The sequence below is a fragment of the Tenrec ecaudatus genome, chromosome 2 (genome assembly GCF_050624435.1).
Source record: "Tenrec ecaudatus isolate mTenEca1 chromosome 2, mTenEca1.hap1, whole genome shotgun sequence".
In the NCBI taxonomy this organism is placed as follows: Eukaryota; Metazoa; Chordata; class Mammalia; order Afrosoricida; family Tenrecidae; genus Tenrec; species Tenrec ecaudatus.
In genome coordinates, this window is record NC_134531.1 from 85252655 (window position 1) to 85279052 (window position 26398).

A 26398-nucleotide genomic window follows, 5' to 3' on the forward strand; every position below is an offset into this window, starting at 1 on the left:
GCTGAGTTCTTCGCAGTTAACTGAAAAGGAGAACAATGATGTAGCAGTCAGCTTCTGTAAGAATTAAACCCAAACCAACGGAATCTCTTGCTGTGGAGTAAAATTTGGCTCATAGTAACCCCAGAGGACAGGGCAATGCTTCTGCATATGGTTTCTACTAATAGAAGTGACGAGGCCCATGCTGCATACTCACTTCAGAAGTTTTCATAGCGTTGTTTACGAAGTCAGCGATAATCAAACTCTTGATTAAACAGTAGTCCTGAGAACTCCCTTTGCACTACCTCTTATCCAGTGTACCACCTGAGATATTCTGGACTAGTTCATCACCAGAATCACCAACCTAAAGAGTGGTTGTCTCATATGAGCAATATCCAAGGATTTGCTAGAAATGTATGTCTTGAGACTCCATCTGAATCAGGCCAGAAAGCTAAGCAATCTAAAATCTTTTGATGAGTCTCCAATGACTTTTTTACTTGCTTGGATTTGAGAACCACTGCAGCAGAAAATTCAAACAGTGTACTATTTGAGAAGAAATACAATATCTAAAAAGATCCAGAATAAAAGAATAGTTGACAAAGCCAACTCAATGCTATTTATCGGGAGGGTGGGTGGGTAACAGATGTAGGTGTTGAATTACTAAAGACTATGTTAGTCTCGAAAGTCTAGGTTAGAAACCAAAAAAGAGCAAAATGAAGTATCTTTGTAATACTAAGTAGTGAGGTACTACATAGGGTGATACCTTTACTGTATTCCTTCTAGAAGAGACTGACAAATTAGCCACTTCACCTACTGCCGAATGAATGAATCCCAAGCTCAGCATTCATTAAATTATCACTAGCCTAGAAGTCCTGTAGTGTGTCAGTATGTCTTGGTTGTTTAGGGCTATTTTAGAGAATGGGTAGCTTTAATAAACCAAATTAGTTTTCTCACAGTTTAGAAGGCTGAAAGTTTTAAAATCAGAGTGATGGCTGATGGGGAAGACTATCTTTGTTGGCTCTGAGAGATTGCTGTCTTTTCAGCTTCTATTCCTTGGTTCCTTGGCGATCTTCATTCTGTCTTCCCCATCTCTGCTTGTTTACTCTTTTATATTTCAAAAGAAATGAACTTGGGACACTGTACACTAATCAAATTCCTAGCAAACCCATTGCCAGTCAGGTTGATTCTAACTCATAGTGACCCTGTTAGACACATGGCTCTATAACTTCCAAACTGTAATCTTCACCAGCTGGCGAAAGATGTGGCAGTCAGCTTCCATAAACATCTACAACAATGTTTTTCAAGGTGGGGAGCCAGCCTACTGGGGCACTGGCGTGATCCAGGGTGGCTGCAGAAGCAGATAACCGTCACTCCTTCACTTTACCTTGGTTATAGGCTGTAGTACGAAAGTTTTAATTGCCAGGAAAGCACTGAGTAATTGTTTTTTCTTTCCTGAAGAGACCAAATAAGTTTAGGAATATATGGAGAAAGGGTTGGGAACATCTGGCCATAAGGCCTATGAAATCGTCAATACCAGTGATCATCTCACGCTTCACCAAAGAGACACAGACGAAGCCATCACATTCTAACTCTCTGCCATCAAGTTGAAGCAGACTCATAGAGACTCCATAGGAACAGGTACAACTCCAGTGAGTTTCAGAGACTGTAACTCTTTACAGGAATCAAAAGCCTCCCCTTTCTCTTGAAGAGTGGCTGATGGTTTTGAACTGCCAACATTAATGGATTAGCAGCCCAGTCCATCACCACTACACCAACAGGGCTCCTTTAGCCATCACATTAGGGGTGAGCTAATTAAATGTTTGACCAAATCTAGCAAGCTAATTTCTAAATTGATAATTTGGATGACCAGCAACCAATGTTATATCCAAATGGCCTTTGGATCCCCACCTCCTTGTCCCACCATGGCACCATCTTTTCTCTTTTCCCAGGCCTATATTACAGCCCCATCCCCATCTACAATGTGATCCTATGCTAGTTTGAACAACCTTATGAAAAAGAAATTTATCTTGAAAATCCAGTAACCAGTGGAATTCCATGTGAGAAGAATATATGAATCTGAAGGGGTAAATTACTAAGTTTCTGTTTTCTAGGGCTGCCATAAGGGACCATGAACTGGATGGCTTAAAACAACACATTTATTCTTCTATAATTCTACAGGCTAAAAGTCTGTAGTGAAAACATCCACAGGCCTATTCCTTCTCTCCTAGCTACTGATAGTTGGCAGTCTTTGACATTACTGGCTTGTAGATCAGTCACTCCAGTCTGTCTCCATGGTCAGTCAGATGGTCTGTGTTTTGTGCCTAAATTTTGTTTTTAGAAGGACAGCAGTCATATTAGATTTAGAGCTTATTGTGATCTCGTTTTAAATGGATTCTATCTGAAACGACTATTTCCAATTAAGGCTACAGTCACAAATTCTGGTGAATATGAATTCTCGGGGCGCACTAACCAAGTACACCAAAAGTGCCATCTCAAACAATGGGATTGAGTCCATCCCATATAGGAACACATCCAATAGTTTATATGTATTCTGGTACCAAACGCAAAACCGGCTTTCTCTTTGGCTACGTAAGTGTCTGACGTTAGTTGGTAACTTTTGAAATGACAGTTTGCACTTCAGGCTCTCCCTAACATTTGCCTTGTTGAAGGTGCCCACCGGGCCCAGCAGCTTCTGCACAAGTGTGAGGGGGGAAAAACGGGATGAGCGTTGGCAGCGGCAACTTTCCACGCCCCTCGATCCTCAGGAACCTTGCCACAGCCCAGGCAAGAATGTAAGCGTGGGTATGGGTTAAAAACAAACAACACGAAATATTCAGTGGTAGAAATGTGACCTCACAACCGCATTAATTTCTATCAAAGTTCCTGCTTGTCCCATGTAGTCCGCTGTAATTATTTCGTTTTCTTCTCTGAGGTTCCACCATGTAGCAGGTTTAAGTTTTCCATAATTTTGGGTAACGAAAATGAATGAAACATTAAGGGTAAATAACGCCTGGCCCTTGGCAGCGCCAGAAGTCCCCGCGATCTGTCACAGCTAAAGCCAGGGTCAGGAAGCAGGGAACTGGCTCCTTAGCACCTTCCCTTCCTTTTCTCCTTCCTTCCTTCCTTTGTACGTCTTGTCCTCCTGGGCCCTCTCATCTCTCCTGTTTTCAAGGCGCGGACAGGCCGCGCGCTCAGGTGCTCCTGCGCCACCGCCCCGGCGACCCCCGCCGCAGCGCCAGGCTTCCCACCGCCGCCCAGGTGGAGCTGAGGCCCCGCCCATCACACAAAGCCCACGAGGCGGGCGCGCGCCCTCCGCGACTCGGAGAGCTGCAGCCTCGGCGCCACGCGCGCGGAACCGGGGCGGGACCGCGGGCCGGACCACGCGACGCGCGCCCCCGCCGCTTCCTTCCCTGCCGACTCTTCCTTTTCCTCCCTCCAGACCCGACCGCCCCCGCCCGCCCCGCGCGCCGGGAGCGCGCAGGCGCAGACACGGCCCTCTCCCTTCTCCACCCTTCCTTCCCTCGATCCCTCCTCCCCGGTCCCGCCTCCCTTTCTCTCTCTCCTCGGGCTGCTCCGGGAGCTCCCGGTTGTAAGCCGCGCAGTCCATTTCCCCAGCACCCCGCCCCCCGGCTTCCTCCTCTCCGCACCCCTCCCGGCTCTACCCCCGCGGCGGAGGATGCGGCTCCGGCGGCCCCAGCCCCAGCAGCGGCCCCGGCGGCGGCTGTGGTTAGAGCGGGTGGAACTCGGGTGGTGAAGAGGCGGCGGCGGCGGCTGAAGGAGCGGCAGCCGCCCGAGCCGCTTCCTCTGCTTCCCTTCCTCTCGAGCCCAGCCAGGAAGTTTCCAGCGTGTGTGCGTGTTTGTGTGTCTGTGGGCTTGAGTGGGTGTGGAAAGGCTTGGGCGGCGTTCGTGCCCGCGTTGGGTTTTTTGCCCACTTGGCTTCCCGTACCCCGGGTCGCTCCGGCGCTGGGGCTGTGGCCCTTGGAGGGGGCGCGGCGGCGGGCTCTCTCCTTTTGTTGTTTCCTCCGCTTGGGGAGCTCCAGAGGGGACGCGCCTAGGTGGGGCGACTCGGAGCCGGGGCCTGCTGGCCCCCGGGGCTCCCGGGAGGGCAGAGCAGGGCGAAAAGTGTGGGCTTCAAGATGATGGCGGCCGAGGCCGGCGGTGAGGAGGGCGGCCCGGTGAGCGCCGGGGCCGGCGGCGGCGGCGGCGCGGTGGCCGGCCCGAGCACCTACCCGGCCGTGTGCCGAATGAAGATACCTGCGGCCCTTCCTGTTGCAGCCGCCCCCTATCCCGGGATGGCGGAGGCTGGCGTGGCCGGGACTCTGGGTGGCGGAGCCTCCTTCGGCCCGGGGCTCCTGGGCGCCGGCTCGGCGGCGGGGGCTCTGGGGGGAGCAGGACTGACAGGCGGAGGTGCTCCTGCTGGCGCGGTTGGCGTCGCCCCCGGCCCTGGGGGGGACGTGGCTCTCCCCAGGGGGACCACTTCGTTGCCCGCCGAGACCCTGGGGCAAGGGGGCGGATTCCCCCCTTTGCCGCCCCCTCCTCAGCTGCTCCCTCTGGGCGCGGGCCTGGGGACGGTGGACGAAGGTGATTCTCTGGATGGACCAGAATATGAAGAAGAAGAAGTGGCCATTCCGTTGACTGCCCCTCCGACGAACCAGTAAGTCGGAGCTGCTCTGGCAAAGACGGGGTGGGGGCGCGAGTGGGGTGGAAGGTGGAGGAGACCGGCCGTATTCCTTCTTCGGTGGTTGGTCCTGGAAAGTTTTGAAGTTTCAAGGCCCCATGTGCGCGGATATAATTCCATCACCCATCTTCCTTACAGGCGCGCTGCTCCCTTAGCGTCTTTAGGCATCCCCTGGGAAGATGTAAAGTTTTTAAGGTGGGGAAAATAGGTATTCAGTGACAACCTGCTCGGTTGAGGTGGTGTCCCGGGATCCATTCAACTGTTTTCGAAGCTGCCCGGGCAGTCCCTGACTGTGTTAACCTGAGTGTGTATTTCCAGAAGCTTTGAATCACCAGCAGTTTGACCATTGGATTAACATTACTTGAAACTGTGTTGGTCAAATGGCTTTTTTGACCTCCTCACCCCACCCCCGTTTTAATTCACTGCAAAAGCCTTTTAGTCAGAATTAGGAAAGCAGGTCTGTGAATTACAGGTGATTTAGGGTCTGTTTCAATAACGAGTGTAACTTGTTTCATGGAATAAATTCCCAGGTGTAATTTTCTGTTAGTGAAACTCCGCTTAGTGAAATTCCGCTATAGTTGAGACTCTTAAGTTCAGTAATAAAGCAAAACAGAATTAATAGTGCTTTTCGATCTATTTTGTTTGTGGCCAATATCGTAATCTGTTTGAATAATAATTTTGACAGTCTGCTGCAATCTGCAAATATTTAAACGATAGAGCCTTCTTCCCCTTTTCTTTTCATATGTGAACTTAGGTACTTATTTAAAACGTAGATCTTAGTCCAAAATGTTGAGACTGGAAATGGTAATAGTAGCTAACACTTGTTTTGTCTGACATCAGTGTTAATTGACACTTTCAGCAACTTGATAAGTACAGGAAAAATGATTAGGTTCATATGATGACAGTTACTAGACAGTTAAAAGTCTTTTTGGTTAAGCTTCTTTAGAGGACTTAGAAAAGGACTTAAAAAACTAATTAGGAAAAGATTTTTTAATACCAATTGAATTTTGTCAAGGCTATATCGCTTGATATTTAAAGTGGAAAAACTTAGCCTTATTTATACTAGCCGTGGTTTAAGGGTCTTGCGGGTTTTCTTTATTCAATGGAGAGTTTATATTTTGATATTTTAGTCCAACTTAAGTCATAATCTGTATTCCAGATATTTCTGGGGTTGATATGCCTTTCTTAAAAATTCTCGTTTTATAGCGCTGCTTAGATTTTACCAAGTTATTTGAAAGAGTCAGTTAAGTATTTAAGTACTCAGTACATGCAGCACTTGTGGTTGTAATAAACAAAGTGTGAGATTTCATGGTTCTAAATACTTTGTACTGCTAAGCATGAATGAATGTGCTTAAGAAAAATTGTGAGAAATCCATGTTTGAGGTTTTCATAAGTGAGCATAAAATAATATTCATGACTATGTATAAAAAATTTTCATGTTGTTAGAGCTGTCCATCATTTCTAGTATATTTAAAATTTTGTCTCCCAATTATATTTTATATAAATTTCACTCTTTAAATCTTAACTTTCACAGTCCCTGGGGGACAGTATGGTATATAGTGAGTAAAGTAAGCATGTAAATTCTTAAGTTAGTCAAGATTTGGGTTGGAACCCTAACTCTGGCTTGTGATCTTGGAAAGGTCAGTTTTCCCATTGTAGAATGGGGCTGGTTATTTTCCTTCTTATGATTGTTTTGAATATTTCATGATAATCCTTAAAGTATTCAGTGCAGTGCCTGGCACATAGCAAGTGCTCAACACATAGCTCTCCAAAACACCAGAATACAGTTTTATCTTTTATTGAATACTAGTTCTTTTTATAACAGGACTCCCTGATTAATAGCTGTATTAGAGAATGTTTTACTTCCTCTAAACACATGTCTTCCATGATTAATTACATTAATACACTTTGTTTTAACTTCTTGAATATTTTTCGGCAATTTTAGAAGTAGAATTTAAGTGTTTTCTTTAATTTCCTGCTTTAAATGTTATTAAAAAGTTTTTAATGATTTAGGTGTCAAATATTTTCTAAATGTATTGATAAGATGGCCTTGCTTTAAATAAATAATTATTAATGCCAGTGGTCAAGGAGCCCTCCTGGTTTAGTGGTTACACGTTGGACTGATTACTGACAGGTTAATGTTCGACCCAACCAGCTGTTCTGGCTTTCTGTGCAGGTAGTGATTTGCATCTTCGAGACCCCATGGGGGCAGTTTTACCCTGTCCTCTGGGTCACTATGAATCAGAATGGACTCAATGGCAGTGGTTTGGGGACTGGGTTTGGAACTTTTGAGAGCAAGTGGTCACTTTAGATTGAAGATGTGCAGGTCACATGTTTGAGGCCATAAGTGGTTTAGTTGTCTAGGGTTCTCTGGTCTTGGAGATCAGTTTGTATTCCCCATGTTTTGTGCTGTTCGAAACAAGAGAGATAGGCCAACTATATTAACACTCTTAGTATTTTAAAACTTTTTTCCTGTGGAGCATGGTGAGTAGTCTAAGTGGACTACTGAGCATATTATTAAAGGCTAGAACAATATCACTTTAGCTATTATGCTTTCTTGAAATGCTTTAATTATTAAATATACTTGAAAAATTCCATGTTTTGAAGGAATTTTTACAGAAAATGTTTGCTATATGATTTTTTCTGTTACAGTAGGATTCTGGATCTAAATTGCTAGCAAATTTCATTTTCATTAGCAAAACGTTAAATTAAGGATGTTGTCATTGCTCGACTTAATAATTTTGGAGTAGCTTTTCATGGTTCTCATTTCATTCTTTCCTTGGAATGAGGAATGGTGGTGGTTAAGGGAAATATTTCCCCCCAAATCCACCTTCAGTATTCAAACTATTTAAAGAGACCTTGGACTGGATGCAGGATATATATTGCTTACTCTTAACTATGTTTGCACAATTTAGTAATTAGTTGACACTCTTTTAAAATAGGGAGATTCTCACATTTAAGGATTCTGTGTTTTCAGCATCTCCTGAACAATCCAGTATTTGGCTGTTCTTGGTGGATGTTCCTGCTTGACACTCATAGAGAGAACTGAGTAGTAGGTGCTCCTTTTAATGGTGCTCTGATTTCTTCAGTTACTTTTTCTTTGATACTGTTTGCCTGGCATCTGGCATAGGTTTTATCTTAGATCTAATATGTGGGATTCTGACACCTGAACTTAAAAGAAAAAGGAAATAAGAAATGAAAATAACACCCTTTCCTTAAAAATAATTTATATAAATTTTCTTAAGTCAGTAAAATAATTGCAGATGATCAGTGTTAGAACCTATAGATTTCATTAATTTTGTCACTGATTGTAATATAGTTGATGAGTCATTATTAATAAAAAGGGGCTAAGAATTGCAAAGATTACTTATAGACAGAGTACTTGATTACCAGGATGCCGATATTATTACTTTATTTACGGAATAAGAGTATGCAATCAAAATATTTCCACAGCATGTGTTACTTTTAACTGTCATTTCTTATTTCTATGGTCCCTGGGTTACGACAATGGTTTGTGCTCCACTTATTAGCCTAAAGGTTGGTAGTTCAAATCCACCCAGTGGTATAACAGAAAAAAGCGTTGGCCTTCTTCTGTAAAGATTACAGCCAAGAAAAGTCAGTGAAATGGTTCTACTCTGTAGCACATAAGGTTACGGTGAGTCAGAATCTATGCCATTGCTTCAGATTTGGTTATTATTTTTATTTTTAAATCTTAATTTAAACCAAATATACTGGAATATGGATGTAGGCTGTCTCACTATTGAGTAGTCAGATATATAGAAAATAGTTTCATCTTGAAATGATCTACAATATGCCTCAGTTTGGGACTATACAGAAACAATTATTAGATAAAATTTATTACTGATACATTTCTTTATGTGATCGGATCTCAACAGGATTTGAGGTACAATTTTAGACAGTCTAATGATTCCTTGGTTACTTGAAAAAAGAAGATGATGATCCTGGGGACAAGAAGAAATATAAAAATGCACCTCTTTTCAAGGAATATACAATCTACTTGGTAGATGAGGCATTACTAATCGAGAATTGTTGCTTGACGCTGACAAATCCGTTTGGGCTCATAGTTAGCCCACGAAAAAATCCTGTGAGCAGAAGGAACATTTCCCAGTTACCTTGTCAGCGCCCACTGGTGCAGCCACAGTGTCAGTCCATCTTGTGGAGGGTCTTCCTTCCTCCCCCGCTGACCATCTACTGAGCATCATGTCCTTTTCCAGGTACTGGTTTCTCCATAACGGGTCTAAAGTACATGAGACAAAACCTAATTGTTTTCACTTCGAAGGAGCATCTCAGTTCTTGCAAGAGACGTTTGTTCTGGCAGGCCATGATACAGTCAGTATTTGTACCACCATCATTCAGAGGCGTCAGTCTGTGGTCTTTACATTGCTCAGCTTTTACATACATCAGGGACTTAAAATGCTTTGTGACAGGTGCACTTTAGTTCTCAAAGTGACATTTTGGGGGGGCTTTTTAATGCTTTGCAGCAGTTTTGCCCAGTGGTATATGTTGTTTGCTTTTTGACTACTTCTATTGGCTGTGATTATAGATTTAAGTAAAATTAAATCTTTCACAACTTCAGTGTTTTCTCCATTTATCATGATGTTGTGAGGAATTTTGTTTTCTTTATGTTCAGGTAATATACACTGACGGTTATCTCCAACCCAGATCTCATGTTCTTATAGTTCAGCTTCTTGGATTATTTTGCTCAGCAAACAGATTGAATAAGTATGAAGGGATACAACTCTGATAACCTTTCCTGAGTTTAAAACACATAGTATGCCCCCTTACTCTTTGAATGACTGCTTCCTGACCTGTGTGCAGTTTCCACATGAATACTATTTAGTGTTCTGCATTCCTATCCTTTGCAACATTGTCCATAATTTGCCATAATCTATCTATATAGTTGAATGAGTTAGAGGAACAATATGATTTTTTTCTGCTATTTTATTTATTTATTTTTTATGTTTTTTTTTTTTAACAATTTATTAGGGGCTCATACAGCTCTTATCACTGTCCATACATATACATACATCAATTGTATAAAGCACATCTGTACATTCTTTGCCCTAATCATTTTCTTTTTTTTCTTTTTTCTTTTTTTACATTTTATTAGGGACTCATACAACTCTTATCACAATCCATACATATAAATGCATCAGTTGTATAAATCACATCCATACATTCCCTGCCCCAAACATTCTCAAAGCATTTGCTCTCCACTTAAGCCCTTTGCATCAGGTCCTCTTTTTTTTTTTCCCCTCCCTCCCCGCTCCCCCCTCCCTCATGTGCCCTTGGTAATTTATACATCGTTATTTTGTCATATCTTGCCCTATCCGGAGTCTCCCTCCCCCCCCTTCTCTGCCGTCCCTCTCCCAGGGAGGTGGTCACATGTGGATCCTTGTAATCAGTTCCCCCTTTCCAACCCACTCACCCACCACTCTCCCAGCATCGTCCCTCACACCCTTGGTCCTGAAGGTATCATCCACCCTGGATTCCCTGTGCCTCCAGCCCTCATATGTACCAGTGTACAACCTCTGCCCTATCCAGCCCTGCAAGGTAGAATTCAGATCATGGTAGTAGGGGGGAGGAAGCACCCAGGATCTGGGGGAAAGCTGTGTTCTTCATCGGTACTACTTCGCACCCTCATTGATCCATCTCCTCTCCTGAACCCCTCTGTGAGGGGATCTCCATTGGCTGACACTTGGGTCTTGGGTGGAACAAGATGATTAAAAAATGAATTTACAGTCATATTGGTTAGAAAATACTAGAAATTTAGGGGATAGTTGTAGAAAGATTGAAAAAATGAATTCAATGAAAGCATGATATTGACATTTTATATCCTGATTCGTTTTTGCTGAAGTTATTTTTAGAATTTTGATGCATTGGTTTTAGGTATTATAACCATGAGAATAATATGCATAGGTATGTAGAAGTGAAGTGATTTGGGGAACTCTTGTCAATGCTCAAACACATAAGCTAACATAGTGGCTTGCTAAGGTTATGTAAGTAGGTAGTGGTAGAACTGGGACAGAACCTAGTTCTCCTTGTTTCTAGGTCTGTTTATGATGTTGTTAGTGCCATCAAGTTGTTTCTGACTCTCAGTGATGTTAATAAACAACATTATGATGAACAGAGAAAATTGACCTTGCCACGATTTCATTTAGATTTCTTTGAGTGGCACAAATAGTTAGTTCTCCACTACTAACTAAAAGATTGGTGGCTTGAGCCTGTCCAGAGATGTCTTGGAAAAAAGGATTGGTGATCTGTTTCTGAAGGTTCACAGCCTTTGAGAACCCTATAGAGAGAGCACTTTTACTCTGTGTACTTGGAGTTGTAATTTGTTGGAAGTGCTTCAGTGGCAACTAGCAACCGCATCAATACTTACAATTATTTTTAGGTGGAGGAAGGGAAAGTAGAGTCTCTGAGGGTTTACCAGTTATTTACTATATGCCAGATACTTTCCATACAGTACCTCATGTAATTTGCACAATTTTGCAGTTATTTTTTATTGAGAAGACTGATAACTATAATTCTGATGCAAATATTATACTTTCCATCGACTTACACCCTCCCAGTACATGTTAACACACATCCTTGTAGTACACATAACATATACACATTCAAAAATTTTATGGAAAAATGGAGAATTAAATGACAATAGATTTTTCATAGGAGGCTCCTTGTATGTATGTGCCTGTTAGGTTAGCAGCCAAGCACTTTGAACCACCATGTCACCAGAACTGAAAGATGTGAAAAAAGCAAAACAAAAATCAATTGTTGCTGTGGAGAGTTGCTTTCACCTCATAATATGTAAATGTATGTCTGATTATTATTGGGTGAAGAAGCACTTCTACACAGAAATATTATACCCTTCAAAAAATCCTAGGGATGATACATTAACAGCATTTTTATTCATTCTATTCTCATTGCTGTAATGTTTAATGTTACTTTTCCTTTCTCTAACATTTATATCAAGCTAAAGAAAAGGCTTAAAGATCTCTCTGAACTCTTAAGACTTTTTTGTAGTTGTAATTTGCTAGCCTGGGTTCATATGTAAGACAAATTTTTAATAGCAGAACCATATTCCTTCTCTAGATCTGTCTAAATATGGATATCTTAATTTTTCAGTTAAAACTTTCAAAATAAAATTTTAGACGAGTCAGTATTTTTGTCTCTTAAGAGGTTTTTATAGACCCACAGGAAGTTGTAAAAGATGATATACTGCAGAGCTACCCCATGTATCCTTTACTGTTATCCCTCAGTGGTTACGTCTTGCATACATGTTGTACAGTGTTTCCCAAAGTGGGTGATACTGCCCCTGGGGGGTGCTGAAACAATTCCAGGGGCAGCAAAAGCAGAATAGTACAGAATGTCACATCAGAAAATTGGCATTGAAACCATCTACCCATCTTACATAGATTCCACCAATTTACAAACACTTTTTTTCTTTAATTTTTTATACGTGTGCTTAAAATTCATGAAAATGGAATTAAAAAATAATGGATTTCCCCCCATAAACTTTTTGAAGCCTGTGTGTGTAAAGTCAGTATTATCTAGTTTTCTTGTGAAGTTTTTCTATGATTTTGGTATCTAGATAATACTGACTTCAAACTGTGAGGTGGAAATAATTCTTTCCACCTTATGCATCGAGCTATTGATAATCTACTTTACATACTTGGTAGCATTCTTTAATGGAATAGAATTCCCTTTATAATTATGAGCTCAATTTATAAGTTGTTAGGGGAATATTCATATTTTCTGTTTTATCTTGGTTAAGTTTTGATTGTTGTCCTTAGGTGCTGTTCTTTCTCTTCCAATGTAGCAACTCTATGTTCAGCAGAATGAAACATTATTGGGCCCTGCACAATCTGCACAGTCCTTAAGTGTGAGTCCATTTTGGCATCACTCTGTCAGTCCATCTCTCTGATGGCTTACTTTTCCAAGCATGGTGCCCTTTTCCAGGGACTGGTTTCTCCTGACAGCAAGCATGTCCAAAGTGTAGTAATAATGTAGTATTTAAGGAATTGATACATTTCTTATATGTTAAACTCTCATAAGCTTGAACTCATTTTCATATTCTTTACTCCTAAATCTCATTATAAATTAATTACTAATTATGAATTTAGCAAGACTAAAGCAACATATAAGAAACAAGAGCAACAAGTCAATCACATTCCTTTGTATTAGCAGTATACATGTAGAAACAAATTTAAAACATTTAGCTATGGCGTGATAGACCGTTTTATTCTTGTTATTGGTGATTTGTATATACTCTCATCTTTCTTTGTCAATCTGGCAAAAAGTTATTATTTTTATTATCTTTTACCCAAGAGCCAAGTTTTCTTTCATTGATTGCTTGTTTCCTTGTTTTCAGTTTCATGGACCTTCTGCCTATAGTGTGTCATTTCTTCCTTCTGCGTGCAATGTGTTTATTTTGTTTTTTATTCCTAGTTTCTTGAGGTAGGAATTTAATATTGATTTGAAATGATTATCTTTATGTAACTTCAAATCTGTACAGTTTTCTTTAACCACTGCTTTAGCTTTGTCTTGCCTTTTTTGATATGTAATAGTTCCATTTTTTCCTGTTCTATTATTTAAGTTTCTTTAAGAGTCTTTAATTTGTGGACTTTTTAGAAATGTGTTGTTTTAATTTCCAAGTGTTGGATACTTCATAATAGTTGTCTTTCTGTTAGTGATTTGAGAGGAAAATATAAGATGTATTATTTCATCTTTTAAAATTATGTTTACAATGCCTTAAACTTATGAGTAAGGAAAATAACAATCCGGGGTGATGCCCGGATTCTCACTGCTAATGTGAGACGAATTTTTGAGCAGGTAAAGGTTGCCCCTAAGGTGACCTGCCTGGGTGTAGCGATCTGCCCCCCCCAAAAAATTTATGTTTACATTTGTCTTGTGCCCAGGTTATGTTTAGTCTCATTGGAATATTGGACATTTGAAAAAAAATGTGTATTCTGTTGTTGTTTTGGCCCTGAGGTTAATTTTAATTAATATAGATACTCCTTTAAAAATAGGTTTACAAACCAGATTAGGTTTCCATTTAACAACTGTTAAGTGACATTGGTTACATTTCACAATGTTTTCAACATTCTCAGTTTAATCATTTTGTTTAGTTTCCATTTATCTACTGTGCACTTTTCTGGAGCTTGCTCTTCATGGATTTGAGGTAAATGTTCACTGGGAGGGAGCCCTCAGTGGTATAGTGACTGCACTTTAGGCTGCTAAGCCTTGTGTCAGCAGTTTGAAATCACCAGCAGTGTTACAGAGAAAGATGGAACTTTCTACACTTTAAAGAATTAACTGTCTCTGGGAGGGTGGAGGAAAGGGAGGGAGAAAGGGGGAACAGATTACAAGGATCTACATATAACCTCTTCCCTGGGGGACGGACAGCGGAGAAGTGGGTGAAGGGAGATGTCAGACAGTGTAAGATATGACAAAATAATAATATAATAATTTATAAATTTTCAAGGGTTCATGGGGAAGGGAGAAGCGGAGAGGGAGGGGAAAAATGAGCTGATACAAAGGGCTCAAGTAGAAAGCAAATGTTTTGAGAATAATGAGGGAAACAAATGTAAAAAAGTGCTTGACACAATGGATATATGTATGAATTGTGATAAGAGATGTACGAGCCCCCAATAAAATGATTTAAAAAAAAACAAACTAAGCTCAAACTCACTGTCATTGAGGTCTGGGCACTTTAGAGAAACAAATCCACTGAAACTCATATGTATAAAGGGTAAGTGCACATCAAGAAAATATTCCAACCCAGTGCTGCCCAAGCCCACATCCAACATTAGCCCATATATCCGACATTGATCCACAAAGTCCTCCTCAATCTCGCAAAACACACGTAATGATGCTGACTGCAGGAGGAAAGCCGAATCAGTGAACATGTGAGCATTTCAGTGCTGGCAGGGGTCTCCACATGGGTGCTCCAGCACCCAGAGCTGTTTCAGAGTAGGTCCATGGTGCTTCTCCCTGGGAATGTCTTGCAGGAAGTGATCCTTGCAAGCTGAAGCAGAGAACTGGATAAAGCAGCAGCATCCTAATCCAATCATCACAAAGCAAGAGCCCCGAGAACTGGAAAGGTGAGGCTCACCAAGCCATTTATCTCTCTGCCCTTCAATTAATCCCACTTGTGTATCGGCCAGGTTGGCATAGTAAACTTTATATTACCGACACATCGACAGGGTAACAAGACAGGTTACAACCGTCCCTGTGGGTTTCCCAGACTGTGACTCTTTACTGGTAGAAAGCCTAGTCTTTCTCCCACAGAGCAGCTTTCTCCTTGTGGTTAGCAGCTCAACTTATATAACCACCATGCCACCAGGACTCGTCCGTTTAGGAAAGAAGCAGTTAAAATTGGATATGGTGGAAGGTATAATCTAAGCATATTGTTTGCTTGTAAAATCTACCTGCATGGTAGCAGTCATAAATAAATACAAAACTGAGTCACAAAAAAAAAAGGACTACAGTCTCCGAAACTCTCCTCTTCCTTAAAGGGTGACTGTGAGTCAGCATGACTTGATGGCTCTGACAGCTTTTCGGTCTCATTTAGTTGATTATTTTTTATTGAGTGTTTTTCAGTACTCAGAGGTCTTTGTTGTTTATTTTATGAGCCAATTTGTTTATTAATAGGAAGAGGTGCACTATAGGAGTAGTTTCATTTCCAGCTTTAAAGAGCGTCTCAGGATGACAGTCTGGGGCTATCTGCTGGTCTTTACTATTCCATTAAGTCAACTTTTAAAATATTCTGAGTTTTGTTCCATTTTATCTGGAACATCTACTATGTTCCTGGTTTACAATTTCTTTGTGGCAGTAGTAGGGCACCATCTAGTTCTTCTGATCTCAAGATAAATGAGATATTGTTCATGTGAGCTGTTAGTCTTGTAGAGTCTCTGGTTTCCTTCTTTCTCTTTTGCTTCAAGTGAGTTGATACCTGGCTGCCATCCAGTTGATTCTGATTCATAGTGATCCTATAGGGTGGAACTGTACCTTTGCATTTTCACGGCTGTTTTTTATGGGATGAGAAAGTCTTGTCTTCTGGGGAGCAAGTGGTAATTTCAAACTGCTGACCTTGAGGTTAGCGCTCAATTTGTAACGACTATGCCTGAAACGTAGGTATCAGTAGTTAACACTGCCGCTTTCTTTTTCTTGTAAGATTTGTATGGTGTATATTTTATGCCCTTTAATATGTAATATTTTAAGTAAATTTATTATAGACAGCATCTGCTCATCTGGCTGCCATTGAATCCACTCCGACTCATAATGACCCTATAGAATAAACAGCCTTCCCTTTCTCCTGTGGAGCTGTTGGTAGTTTTGAACTGCTGACTTTTCAGTTAGAAGCCTCATGCATAACCACAAGGCCACCAGACAAATATAATTGGTACATTTGGCTTGTGGTATTGTCCTTGCCCTTAGTTCTCTAGGTCTTACCCTCCCACATACACATTACCAATCTTTGCTTTTAATTGATATGCTTAAGAAATTTACATTTATGGTAAATTTTGTTATAGCAAGAGAAGTCTGTAAGTCTACAATTTTATTTTTGTTTCCTTTATGATCATTTCCTTTTCTATTTTCTTGCCTTACTATAGGTTACTTACACTAGTTTTCGGTGTTTCCTCTGGCTTGTAGTATTTTTAAATATATTATTCTGTAGCATTTTCTTGGTGTTTGTTTTGAGTAATAAAATATGTATCAATACCTTACCACTGCCTACTTGTATTATCAGTTTGAGTGAAGTGTGGAATGGAACTTTCACTTTCATTTTAACCTTTTTAGCCTTGGTGGTGTAGTGGGTGACATGTTGGGCAAGGTCAGCAGTTTGAAATCACCAGCTGCTCAGCTGGAGAAAGATTTGGTTTTCTACTTCTGTAAACATGTGTTATAGTCTTGGAAACCCACAGTGGGACGCTATGAGTTAGGATTGATTCATGGCAGTGAGTTGAGTACTCCTGTAAAGAGTTAGTCTCAGAAACCCATAAGGGGCAGTTCTGCCCTGCCCTATAGGGTTGTTCTGGTTGCCATTGACTGGTTGGCAGCAAGAGACCCTTCCTGTTTTGTAAATAATATTACCTTGAATATTTAAAGGATTTCCTGGGTGGAGCAAATAGATAAGCACTACAAGCTGGAGGAGCCCTGGTGGCATAATGACTTATTCATTGGGCTGCTAACTGCAAGGTTAGCAGTTTGAAACCACCATTTGCTCTACAGGTGACAGATTAAACTTTCTACTACTATACAGAGTTCCAGTCTTGAAGCCCACCTAGGCAGTTCTACCCTGCCCTATACTGAGAGTTGGAATTGACGATGCGGGGAGTTTGGTTTTTGAAATTACTGAGAATCCTCAGGCACCCTGGAAGATGGGCTTAGTGATCTGTATCACAACTTTGAAAAACATATGGAGCAGGGAGCAGCTTTTTTCTATGCACATGGAGTTTATAGGAGTTGAAATTCACTCTACTGTTTCTTTTAATATACTGCAATTCTCCCAAATTTGTAAAACACCATTGTCTTGAATATTTCTTTTACATATTTTGAAGGTATATCAGGTGATATAATTTAAAATAGTTTTATTAGCATGTACTTCATATATCATACCTTCAATTGTTCCAATCTCTGATTGCCTTAAAATTTTTTTCTTTGGTATCAAAACTTTAAAAACATTATATTGAGGTGTGATTTCTGTAGGTTTATCCTATTTGGAATTTGCTCATCTCTTTAATCTGTAGGCTTATGTAGTTTTCCAGGAAACTGTTCACTTTTTTTAGTTTTTGAGTATTTCAGTTACATCATCTTTCTTCTCTTCATGGAACTCTGATGATACGGAGTTGAATCTTTTCTGTTTCTCCCATGAGCCTTTGAAAGTCTTTTCACTAAAATTTCAGTTCACATTGGGTAAAATCTGTTTCTTGTTCTCAGTTCACCATTCTAACTTCCTATTGTTTCACCCTTTCAATAAAATGTTTAATTTCCTATTTTTTGTGTGGAGATTTTCGGTATTTTCATTTGTTTAGAGAGAATTTGCAATTGAACTTGGATGTCCTTTTGTGACACTTGCTTTAAACTCCATAGCAGGTAGTTTCAACATCTGATTCATCTTAGCATGGTGTCTGCTATTGTGTGAATTGTTTTTTTCTCAGATTGTGATTTCCCTGATTCTTGGTAAAATGGATGTTTTTGTATTTTCTATTGGATCTTGGAGATTTTCTATAAATGTGATTAATATATGTTCTCTGTAAAACATTGGCGACTATTGGAAAGTACAAAAGAAAAAAATCACAATTTTAGTACCAAAGAAAATTCTGTAAAAATTTGCATTTATATGCTCAAATACTATATTGCTCACTGGAAGGTGGGTTGTTTGAACACACCCAGTGGATTTGTAAGATAAAGACAATGGTGACCTGCTTTCATACAGATTAAAGAAAAGTAAACCTTATGGAATAATTGTACTCTTTGGAGTTGAATCAGTAGCAGTCAGAATTGACTCCATGGCACCCAATCACAATACAATAACATATAAATCTAAAAGAAGTATTTATGTATGTGTTGTGTTGCTGCTGTTGCTGGGTTGGTTCCAACTCAAGAGTGATCTCAAATACAACAGAAAGAAACACTGCCTTATCCTGCACGCCTTCACAGTAATTGCCGTGCTTGAGCTCATTCTTGTAAGCCACTGTGTTGATCCATACTGTTGAGTGCCTTCTTCGTCATTGACCTTTTTTTTAAACGTCTTATTAGGGGCTCGTACAACTCTTATCACAATCCATACATATACGTACATCAATTGTGTAAAAGCACATCTGTACATTCACTGCCCTGATCATTTTTCAAAGCATTTGCTCTCCACTTAAGCCCTTTGCATCAGGTCCTCTTTATCCCCTCCCTCCCCGCTTTCCCCTCCCTCATGAGCCCCCTCATTTATAAATTATTATTTTGTCATATCTTGCCCTGCCAGACGTCTCCCTTCACCCCCTTTTCTGTTGTCCATCACCCAGGGAGGAGGTCACATGTAGATTCTTGTAATCGGTTCCCTCTTTCCAACCCAGTCTCCCTCTACCCTCCCAGTACACCACTCACAACCCCTGGTCCTGAAGGTATCATCCGCCCAAGCATGGTGTCCCTCCAGCGACTGGTTTTTCCTGATAACATAGGCAAATTATGTGAGATTAAATCTTGCCATTCTTTACTTGTAAAGAACTTTCTGGCTACCCCTTTTCCTTGATTTTTGCCTGTCAGGTATGTTAATTAACTTTCAGTAATAATGATTACGTGTTAGAAAATCGAAGCACAGAATGTTTTAGGTAATTCTAGTAGATTACAGAGCTACCAAATGATTAAGTCTGAGCTTTTGAACCCCCAGATCTAAATTTATAATCCATATGATGTATTCTCTCTAATTGTTTCTCTCCTCCCCCCGCCCACCCCCAATTATTACTTGGGGGAAAAATGTTTTTCTGAAACAAATTCTTTCAGTTAGAATAGGCAGTACCTTTCAACACTTCTTTGGGTTTTTAGTATAGATCTATTTTAAGTACCTCAATTTATATTTATTGATATTTTAGTTTGTTTAAATGCTTATGTACATTTTGAGAAACATTTATTTGAATAAATAAGACTCCTTAAATTTCTTTTTTTTTTTTTGTTTTTTCTCCTTAAATTTCAATAGGAAGAAGTAATAGTCCTTAAAAATGAACAAATAAGTTTTTGTTAACTTTTAAGGAAAACTAAATCATTGTTCGCTTCTCATATGAATTAAACTTGTTAGCTGACAGTGTGTCTAAACCAACTCGTAGTGACCCTATCTATGTACAACCAAAGGAAACTTTGCCTGTAAGATGGCCACAGTAGATTTCAATGTTTGAGCCTATTGTTATAGCCATTATGTCATTCCATCTCATTGAGGCGCTGCTTTTTCACCAATCCCCTGTTTTACCAAGCTTGATGTTTTTCTGTAAGGACTAGTCCCTCCTGATAATATGTAAAAAGTGCTTATGACAAGTCTCCTATCCTTGATTTTAAGGAGCATTCTGTTAGACTTTTAAGACTGAGATGTTTGTTCTTCTGCCAGTCCATGATAGATTCAATATTTTTTGCCAACACCTTAATTCAAATACACATATTCTTCTGTCTTCTTTATTCATTGTCCATATTTTATGTTAAAATACTGTTATTAAACAATTATTAGTTAGTAGCTTTCAAAGGTTATTGAAGATATCTTAGTCCTCAAAATGACAACTTACTCAAATCAATATATCCTTTGAATTCTTAACTGCTTCTTCCAAAGTTGTTAACAATTTAAATCTTTTCTTTGTTTATCATAATACTGTTTATTGGTCCAATTAGGCTTTTTGTTTGACTTCTAATATATACTGAACACTGCAGTCTCTGATCTTCAAATCCTTTACCCCGTTATGCAAGCATGATGATGGTTTCATTGGCATGTCTCAGGGTGCTACTTAAGATGTGCTTTATTTAATATTGTCTGTCTGTCTTGTATTATTTTCTCAGCATACAGATTGAAAACCGTATATACTTGTGTATAAACCAAGTTTTTCAGCACATTTTTAATGCAGTTTTTGTGGTAAAATTAGGTGCCGCTGCTGATATTCGGATAGGCTTATACTTGAGTATGTACGGTAATTATAGTGAAAGTGAGTCTGTGGGAGAAACAACTGGGTGATCTGCCTCTTCAAAAATTACAACTAAGGAAACTATGAGGCAGTCACATGGAGTCATTTGAGTTTGATGGTTCTTACTGATGTTACCCAATAAACAGCAATATACAAATAAAGGAATTGATTGATTTTGAGGAGCAAATGATTGAATGGGACTCACCCATTATGAAAACAAAACTACTTGCTGCCTAGTTGATTGTGCCTCTAGTTGATCATGCAGGACGGGGTGTCTAAGGTTATAAATATTTATGGAAACAGACTGCCATATCGTTTTCCAAAGGAGCATTTGGTGGGCTTGAACTACAGACCTTTTGGTTAGCAGTTCAGCCTGTAGCCATTATACCACTAGCCCTCCTTCATTATTAAGGGTAATCTCTACTGAAAGAATTTTTTATTATAAATCTTAACCACATCTACAGAACATCTTCACAATATAGCCTAGTGTTGGAACAAACAACTGTGTCCCACAACATAGCCAGAATGATAGACAAAATTGACCATCACAATTGGATTCTATCAAATTTCAGTGTCATAAAAGGTATCATGCACTTTGTAATCAATAAACAATCAATAAATGCTGAATAATTTTAGTATTCAGGATGATTTTTTACCTGAATCATACGTTGCTCTGTTGTATTGGTTTTATAAAATAGTGACCCCCCCCATTTATTATTTTGAATAGTTTTTAGTCTGGTACATTCCATCTTACAGGTCTTCAAGAGAAGACTGAACTGGGCAGAGATATGAAAGGCTTGTTTATGTAAAAAAATTCATTACCCTTTATTCAGTTTTCCACAAACTTTTTGAAGCTGCTTCTATATGAGTTATTTCTTGTAGAATAGGTAGACCTCTTTGAGTCCAATCAATTCCTAAAACCAACAGATGAGTTACAGATCCTAGAGAAGTCACCTTGGTTGATGCTACTTTATGAAGTCTTCAAGCGCAGCAAGTTAATTGACCTATTCTAAGTGAAACCTTACTTTCTCAGTTGACATTTTTTGAGTGTGGTTTTTTTGAAGGCTCAGTGATGAGAATACAAAATCAGAAAAGTCGAATTTAGTTGTTAAGGGTAATGGATAATTGTTAGGAATGCTAAGTGAAAGTACTTTTAGAGAGGCTGAATGGTTTTTAAAAAGTTTATAATATATAAAGGCATTTGAGTGTTTGGGTTGTGGGAATTTTTAAGGCTTAAATCCTTCAAGACAATTGTAACTAAAGGGGATTGCAAACTTAGGAGAATCACTCTTTCAAAATAATGAAGAAATTTGAATGAAATTACTTTTGTTCCTTAGAGTAAGTATTTAGCTGACTTTTAATGAACTTGGCTTTCTTGTTTTTGTCTCATTATATTTGAAAGTAAGAATAGTTTATTTTTCTGTTTATTCAAAATCTTGGAGAATAAGCATTTTATCAGTATAATAAAGGAATTTGGGCAAATTCAAAGGGGCTTCAAAAAGTTATGGAAAAAATTCGATTATCTTTTAATTCCATTTTCCCACTAAGTTTTTGAAGTCTTCTGGTAGAGAAAATTACTTGCTGGTTAATAAGCACTAACAAGTTGGTTTCGTAATATTAACTGTGTCTCACAGCATTTTGTAAATTGTGTAAGCACTTTGTAATTTTAGTAATTGTTGTTCTGTGACTTTTATCAGTTAATTAAGTTGGGAAGTGCTGCATATTGTGCCTCTGGGCTAGTCTTTTAATATACTAAACTAACTTTTTTGTTCATTTCGTTTTGCATGCATAGAAAACATTCTTTGCATGAGACAAGATAATAAGTAGTAGTTTTCTGTCAGCTTGACACTTAGGGAAAGTAGGAGAGAAAAAATGGAAAACCTGAATTTCTGTTTTCAATGTAAGGAATTTCTGTTTTCAATGTAAGGAATTTCTGTATTGGGAAAATCTGATTTCTTCAAGTTTCAGGTTTTCCATCTGTGAAATGCTGTGGTAACAATTGTCTTCTAATTCATAGTAATGCTGAGAATAAGCAGAATAATCATAGAAAGACTTAGTAAAATGCTTATATATAAGCCTTTGCATGTAGTTCTTATCAGATAAACATTGGCATTTTTCAGGCAGGTGAGATTTATCACAGGATCTTGTGATGTGATTTAAAACTGGATATTGTCTAAATGTTAAAACAATAAATTAAGCATATTAAGAAGTAGCTTGTTAACATGTTGAGATAGTGCTAAGAACTTATGAATTTCCATTTAATTATTCTGCATATAGTATAATATGCATTTAGGATGAGATGAACAATAATGCAAGAACAAATAAGTATTTTAGTTTTGCTTTTTGAGGTTTAGATGCCTAGTTGGAAGCTTTTCCTACTTACTGATAGAAATCTGATTAGACATGATAGAAAATTTGTGGAAAAAATAATGTGTGGTTGATTTTTGAGATAATGTTTCTAATTCTACCTGCATTGTTCTGGGGAAGTTAAAATTGAGTTTTAGCATAAGGTCTGCAATTACTAGAAAGAAAGCTTTTCATAATGAAGTTGTGTTACATGCTGTGGAGTTGGCTCTGGCTCATGGCAATCTGGCTAGCAGAATGAAATGTTGCTAGGTCCTACCTATGCCTTCACCTGGATTCTTGTACTTGAGAATCTAAATTTATTATTTTTCAAACATCTTACTTATAATGCAGCTCTATTTAGTGAATACTTTTGATCACTTACCTCCTGTTCTTTGTTGATTTTTTAAAAAATGTGTAGCAGGGTATTTTTGGTTTGACAAGTGCGTGATAGTTGGGAAATCCACTGCCAGGTAGGTGATCGTGATGGAGACATTTGGGGAACATGAAGAGGAAGGTGATATAGGTAACGCTTTGGCTAGAGGAAAGAGTTGTGTTGGCTGTGGATTCTAGTAATGTCAAGGAGCTGGTTGATGTTGAAAATTGGTTGGGTAGTAATTGGCAGTTTAAGGCTCATCTTTTTTATTTGTAGAGTGATTTATAAATTATATATATATATATATATATATATATATAAATAATTGACAAATTCATGCTAGCAGTAGGAAGCGGCAAACCATAAAGTAGAAACTTAGAAAAAGTTAAAAAGAATTTACATATGAGGGAGCTTTAAAAAGTTTGTGAAAAAATTCCACTACCTTTTAATTACATTTTCCCATGAACTTTTAGAAGTCCTCTGGTAAAAGTATGATTCTGCTTGAGAAAAATAGAGTGGAATTGTCAAAATGTTAGGAATCATAGGACAGATGTCAAATTTATGAAGTTAAAAAGTCTGAAACATACCAGTAGACTATAATGATGTTTCTACTAACAAAAATATTTGGAAATAAGATCCTTTATACAGGGTTGATCTTATATAAAGCCAATGACAGTAAAAAATTCACAACTAAAGAAAACTGATGGGTAAACTTTACATATGGAAATAGGAAGGAAGTACATTTTGGTTATAATATTGGTGGTGGTCTTGTCTTTCACATGAAAGTTCGCAGATTTAGCTGAGACTACTCAAGGAAAACCCCCTATAAACACTTCTGTAACACATGGGCCAAATGAGCAGGAAGCGACTCCAACATATCAGATTTTTGTGGTTCATGAAAGGAAACTCATAGAGCATCAAGGTGCCCTGAGAGACCCTTTCAAGAGATCTGCAGAGTCAAAACAATTTTCATAATAAGACATTATCTGTCACTTTTACTTTGTTGACAAATGTATGGATGGTACCGAGCAAAAGGATGATAAAACTTCATGCCAATTAAAAATATCCTTTATGAAATAGTAAATACTAACAGTTTTCAGTCACAGTCCTTCAATATGTCTTTTTAGTATTTGTGTGGTGAAATGGAAAATACACATGAAGCAGTTTTGTACCCTGAAGTAGAATGTCTTGAGAAAAAGCAGTTGCGCAGTTGTTTGAGGTGAGAAATGAATCAGCTTCCGCTTTTATGACACTTTTTTATTTGAAAAAAGACTGATACAGAAACTATGGTGTGTTACTCTGGCTTGACTAGAGAAGCAAATCCAGAGATACTCATATGTGTGTAAGAGAGAGCTTTTTATCAAAGATCAATTACACATTGAGAAAATATCCTAGCCCATTCTAGATTAGTCCTGAAGTCCAATAGTAGCCTATACGTTCGATATTACCCCATAAATTCCTCTTTAGACTCACATAGCCCATGAATGATGTGGAATGCAGAAAGATCACATGCCGTTGGCTGGAAAGTCTTATGGATCCAGTGGTGGAAGCAACTTGGCGCTGGGTTTCCACATGGGTCCTCCAGCCCCAGGGATCTGGCAGCCATCAGCATGGCTCTGAGCGACTTGTCAAACAGGAATGTGAAGCAGTGTGCACCACCTCCAAAGAAGAAAAGTCCCCAGAATCCTCACGGGAAAGGAAGACCATGCCCACAGGAAGCTTCAGGTTGTGACCTGATTGACAGACTAGACTCCACTCAATCACTCTTAATATTCTCAAGCTGAAATGAGATTATGTAACAACCATTTACAGTTTTCCAGACATATGTATTTGACGAATGATTTCTTGAAAGGAATTAGTGAACCTTCATTACATCAAGAAAAATAACTATGTTGCTATTGACAAAATTTGAGCTTCCAAGAAAAGTCAGAGCTTTAGAAACGAAATTTCCACAGCTGCATTTGAGAGCTTCCTTGATCCTTTTCTACTAAGATTACTGGTGGTTGTTGGGGGTTCTCAAGTCCACCCTTACTATGTTCAGTGACTAGCTAGAAGGAATCCGAGAATTCAGTGTAGTTATATTCATGGTTATGGTTATTATACTGAAAGGTTCAGATTAATATCATGTGGTCAAGGTATGTGGGACAAGGTCCAGGAGAGACTAGGTAAAAGCACCCAATTTTCCTCCTCTAGTGGAGTCTTTGGGCAGTGCTTAATTCTTTCAGTAATAATTCGCATAATATGCACAAAGTAGTATCATCAACCAGAGGGAGTCACCCAAGTCTTGGTGATCTGTTTTTTATTCGGAATTGATCACAAGAGCTTGGAACACCATATGGCTGACTGTAATTACTCAGTTTCCAGCCCCTGCAGATGTTAGGCTCATACCACACAAGGTCCCCACCATAAAACACTATGTTAGTACAAGGGGGCTTTAGAAATTTCGTGAAAATTTTCCATTATTTTAACATTTTATTTCTGACAATTTTTTGAAGTTCCTTCAAGGCTCTCACCATAAACTACATTTGAGAACATGAACTGTGTGGTGTGGCCCAAAGTCCTAGGTAAGCAAATACATTTTTATCAGGCAGGCTATCAAAGAGTTAGGCCTATCTCCCAAGAGTGTAATGAGTTAGAGCTCTCTTTTGGATACTTAAGATATGAGCAGCCCAGATCTGCTGAGTTATGTAAATAAAATAATTTAGTATTATGAAATGCGTTAAAATCTGTGTACCTCAGTGAAACAATATTTTCCAGAAGGCCATTATTGCATGATAACTGATAGACCTTTAAGTTTTAATGGAACAGAATATGGGATGTTAATTGGTATGCTTAGATTGTACATTTCATCGAACTTTCGCTCTCTGTTGAGTATTATGTAATAGCAAAAAAGACTTTCCTGTTTAATAGTAATGGCTTGATTTGTTGTTAATTGCCATCAGGTCAGCTTGACTCACAACAACTTTAATAAAGGATACAATGTAGTCCGGCCATGCGCCATTTTTGTGATTGTTGGTATATTTGAGTCCCATGCTGTTGTGTCAGGCACACTGAGGCTTTCCTTGCTTTCTCTCAGCCTCTGACAACTGTGATATTCTTGTGTAGTGGTTGGTCTTTCCTAATGACATGTCCAACATACATGAGCCAAAGTCATACTATCCTAACTTCTGAGAAACATTTTGATTATATTTCTTTTAAGACCAATCTATTCATTCTTCAGGCAGCCTATAGTATGTTAGAGTAGATCAGCCTCTAACATCCATGGGGATCTGTAGGAGAAACTGTATGGTTAGAATATATAGAGATCATGGTAAAGTAGTGGAAGATAGGAGAGAGTGAAATAAAGGA

At 39.0% G+C, this 26398-nt stretch overlaps 1 protein-coding gene and 1 non-coding gene across 2 annotated transcripts in view; both read left to right on the plus strand.

Moving 5' to 3' along the window:
* Nucleotides 1-3519: 3519 nt before the first annotated feature.
* The window catches only part of RASA1 (RAS p21 protein activator 1), a 113012-nt gene continuing 90133 nt past the window's right edge, over nucleotides 3520-26398 (plus strand). Inside the window, exon 1 of the mRNA XM_075541259.1 lies at nucleotides 3520-4630. Coding sequence (XP_075397374.1) covers nucleotides 4113-4630 — 518 coding nt within the window. The 5' untranslated portion in view covers nucleotides 3520-4112. The remainder of the gene's footprint in view (nucleotides 4631-26398) is intronic.
* On the plus strand, nucleotides 13422-13555 carry LOC142441878 (U12 minor spliceosomal RNA). The gene has a single exon (XR_012783171.1). It is a non-coding gene; the product is annotated as a U12 minor spliceosomal RNA (small nuclear RNA).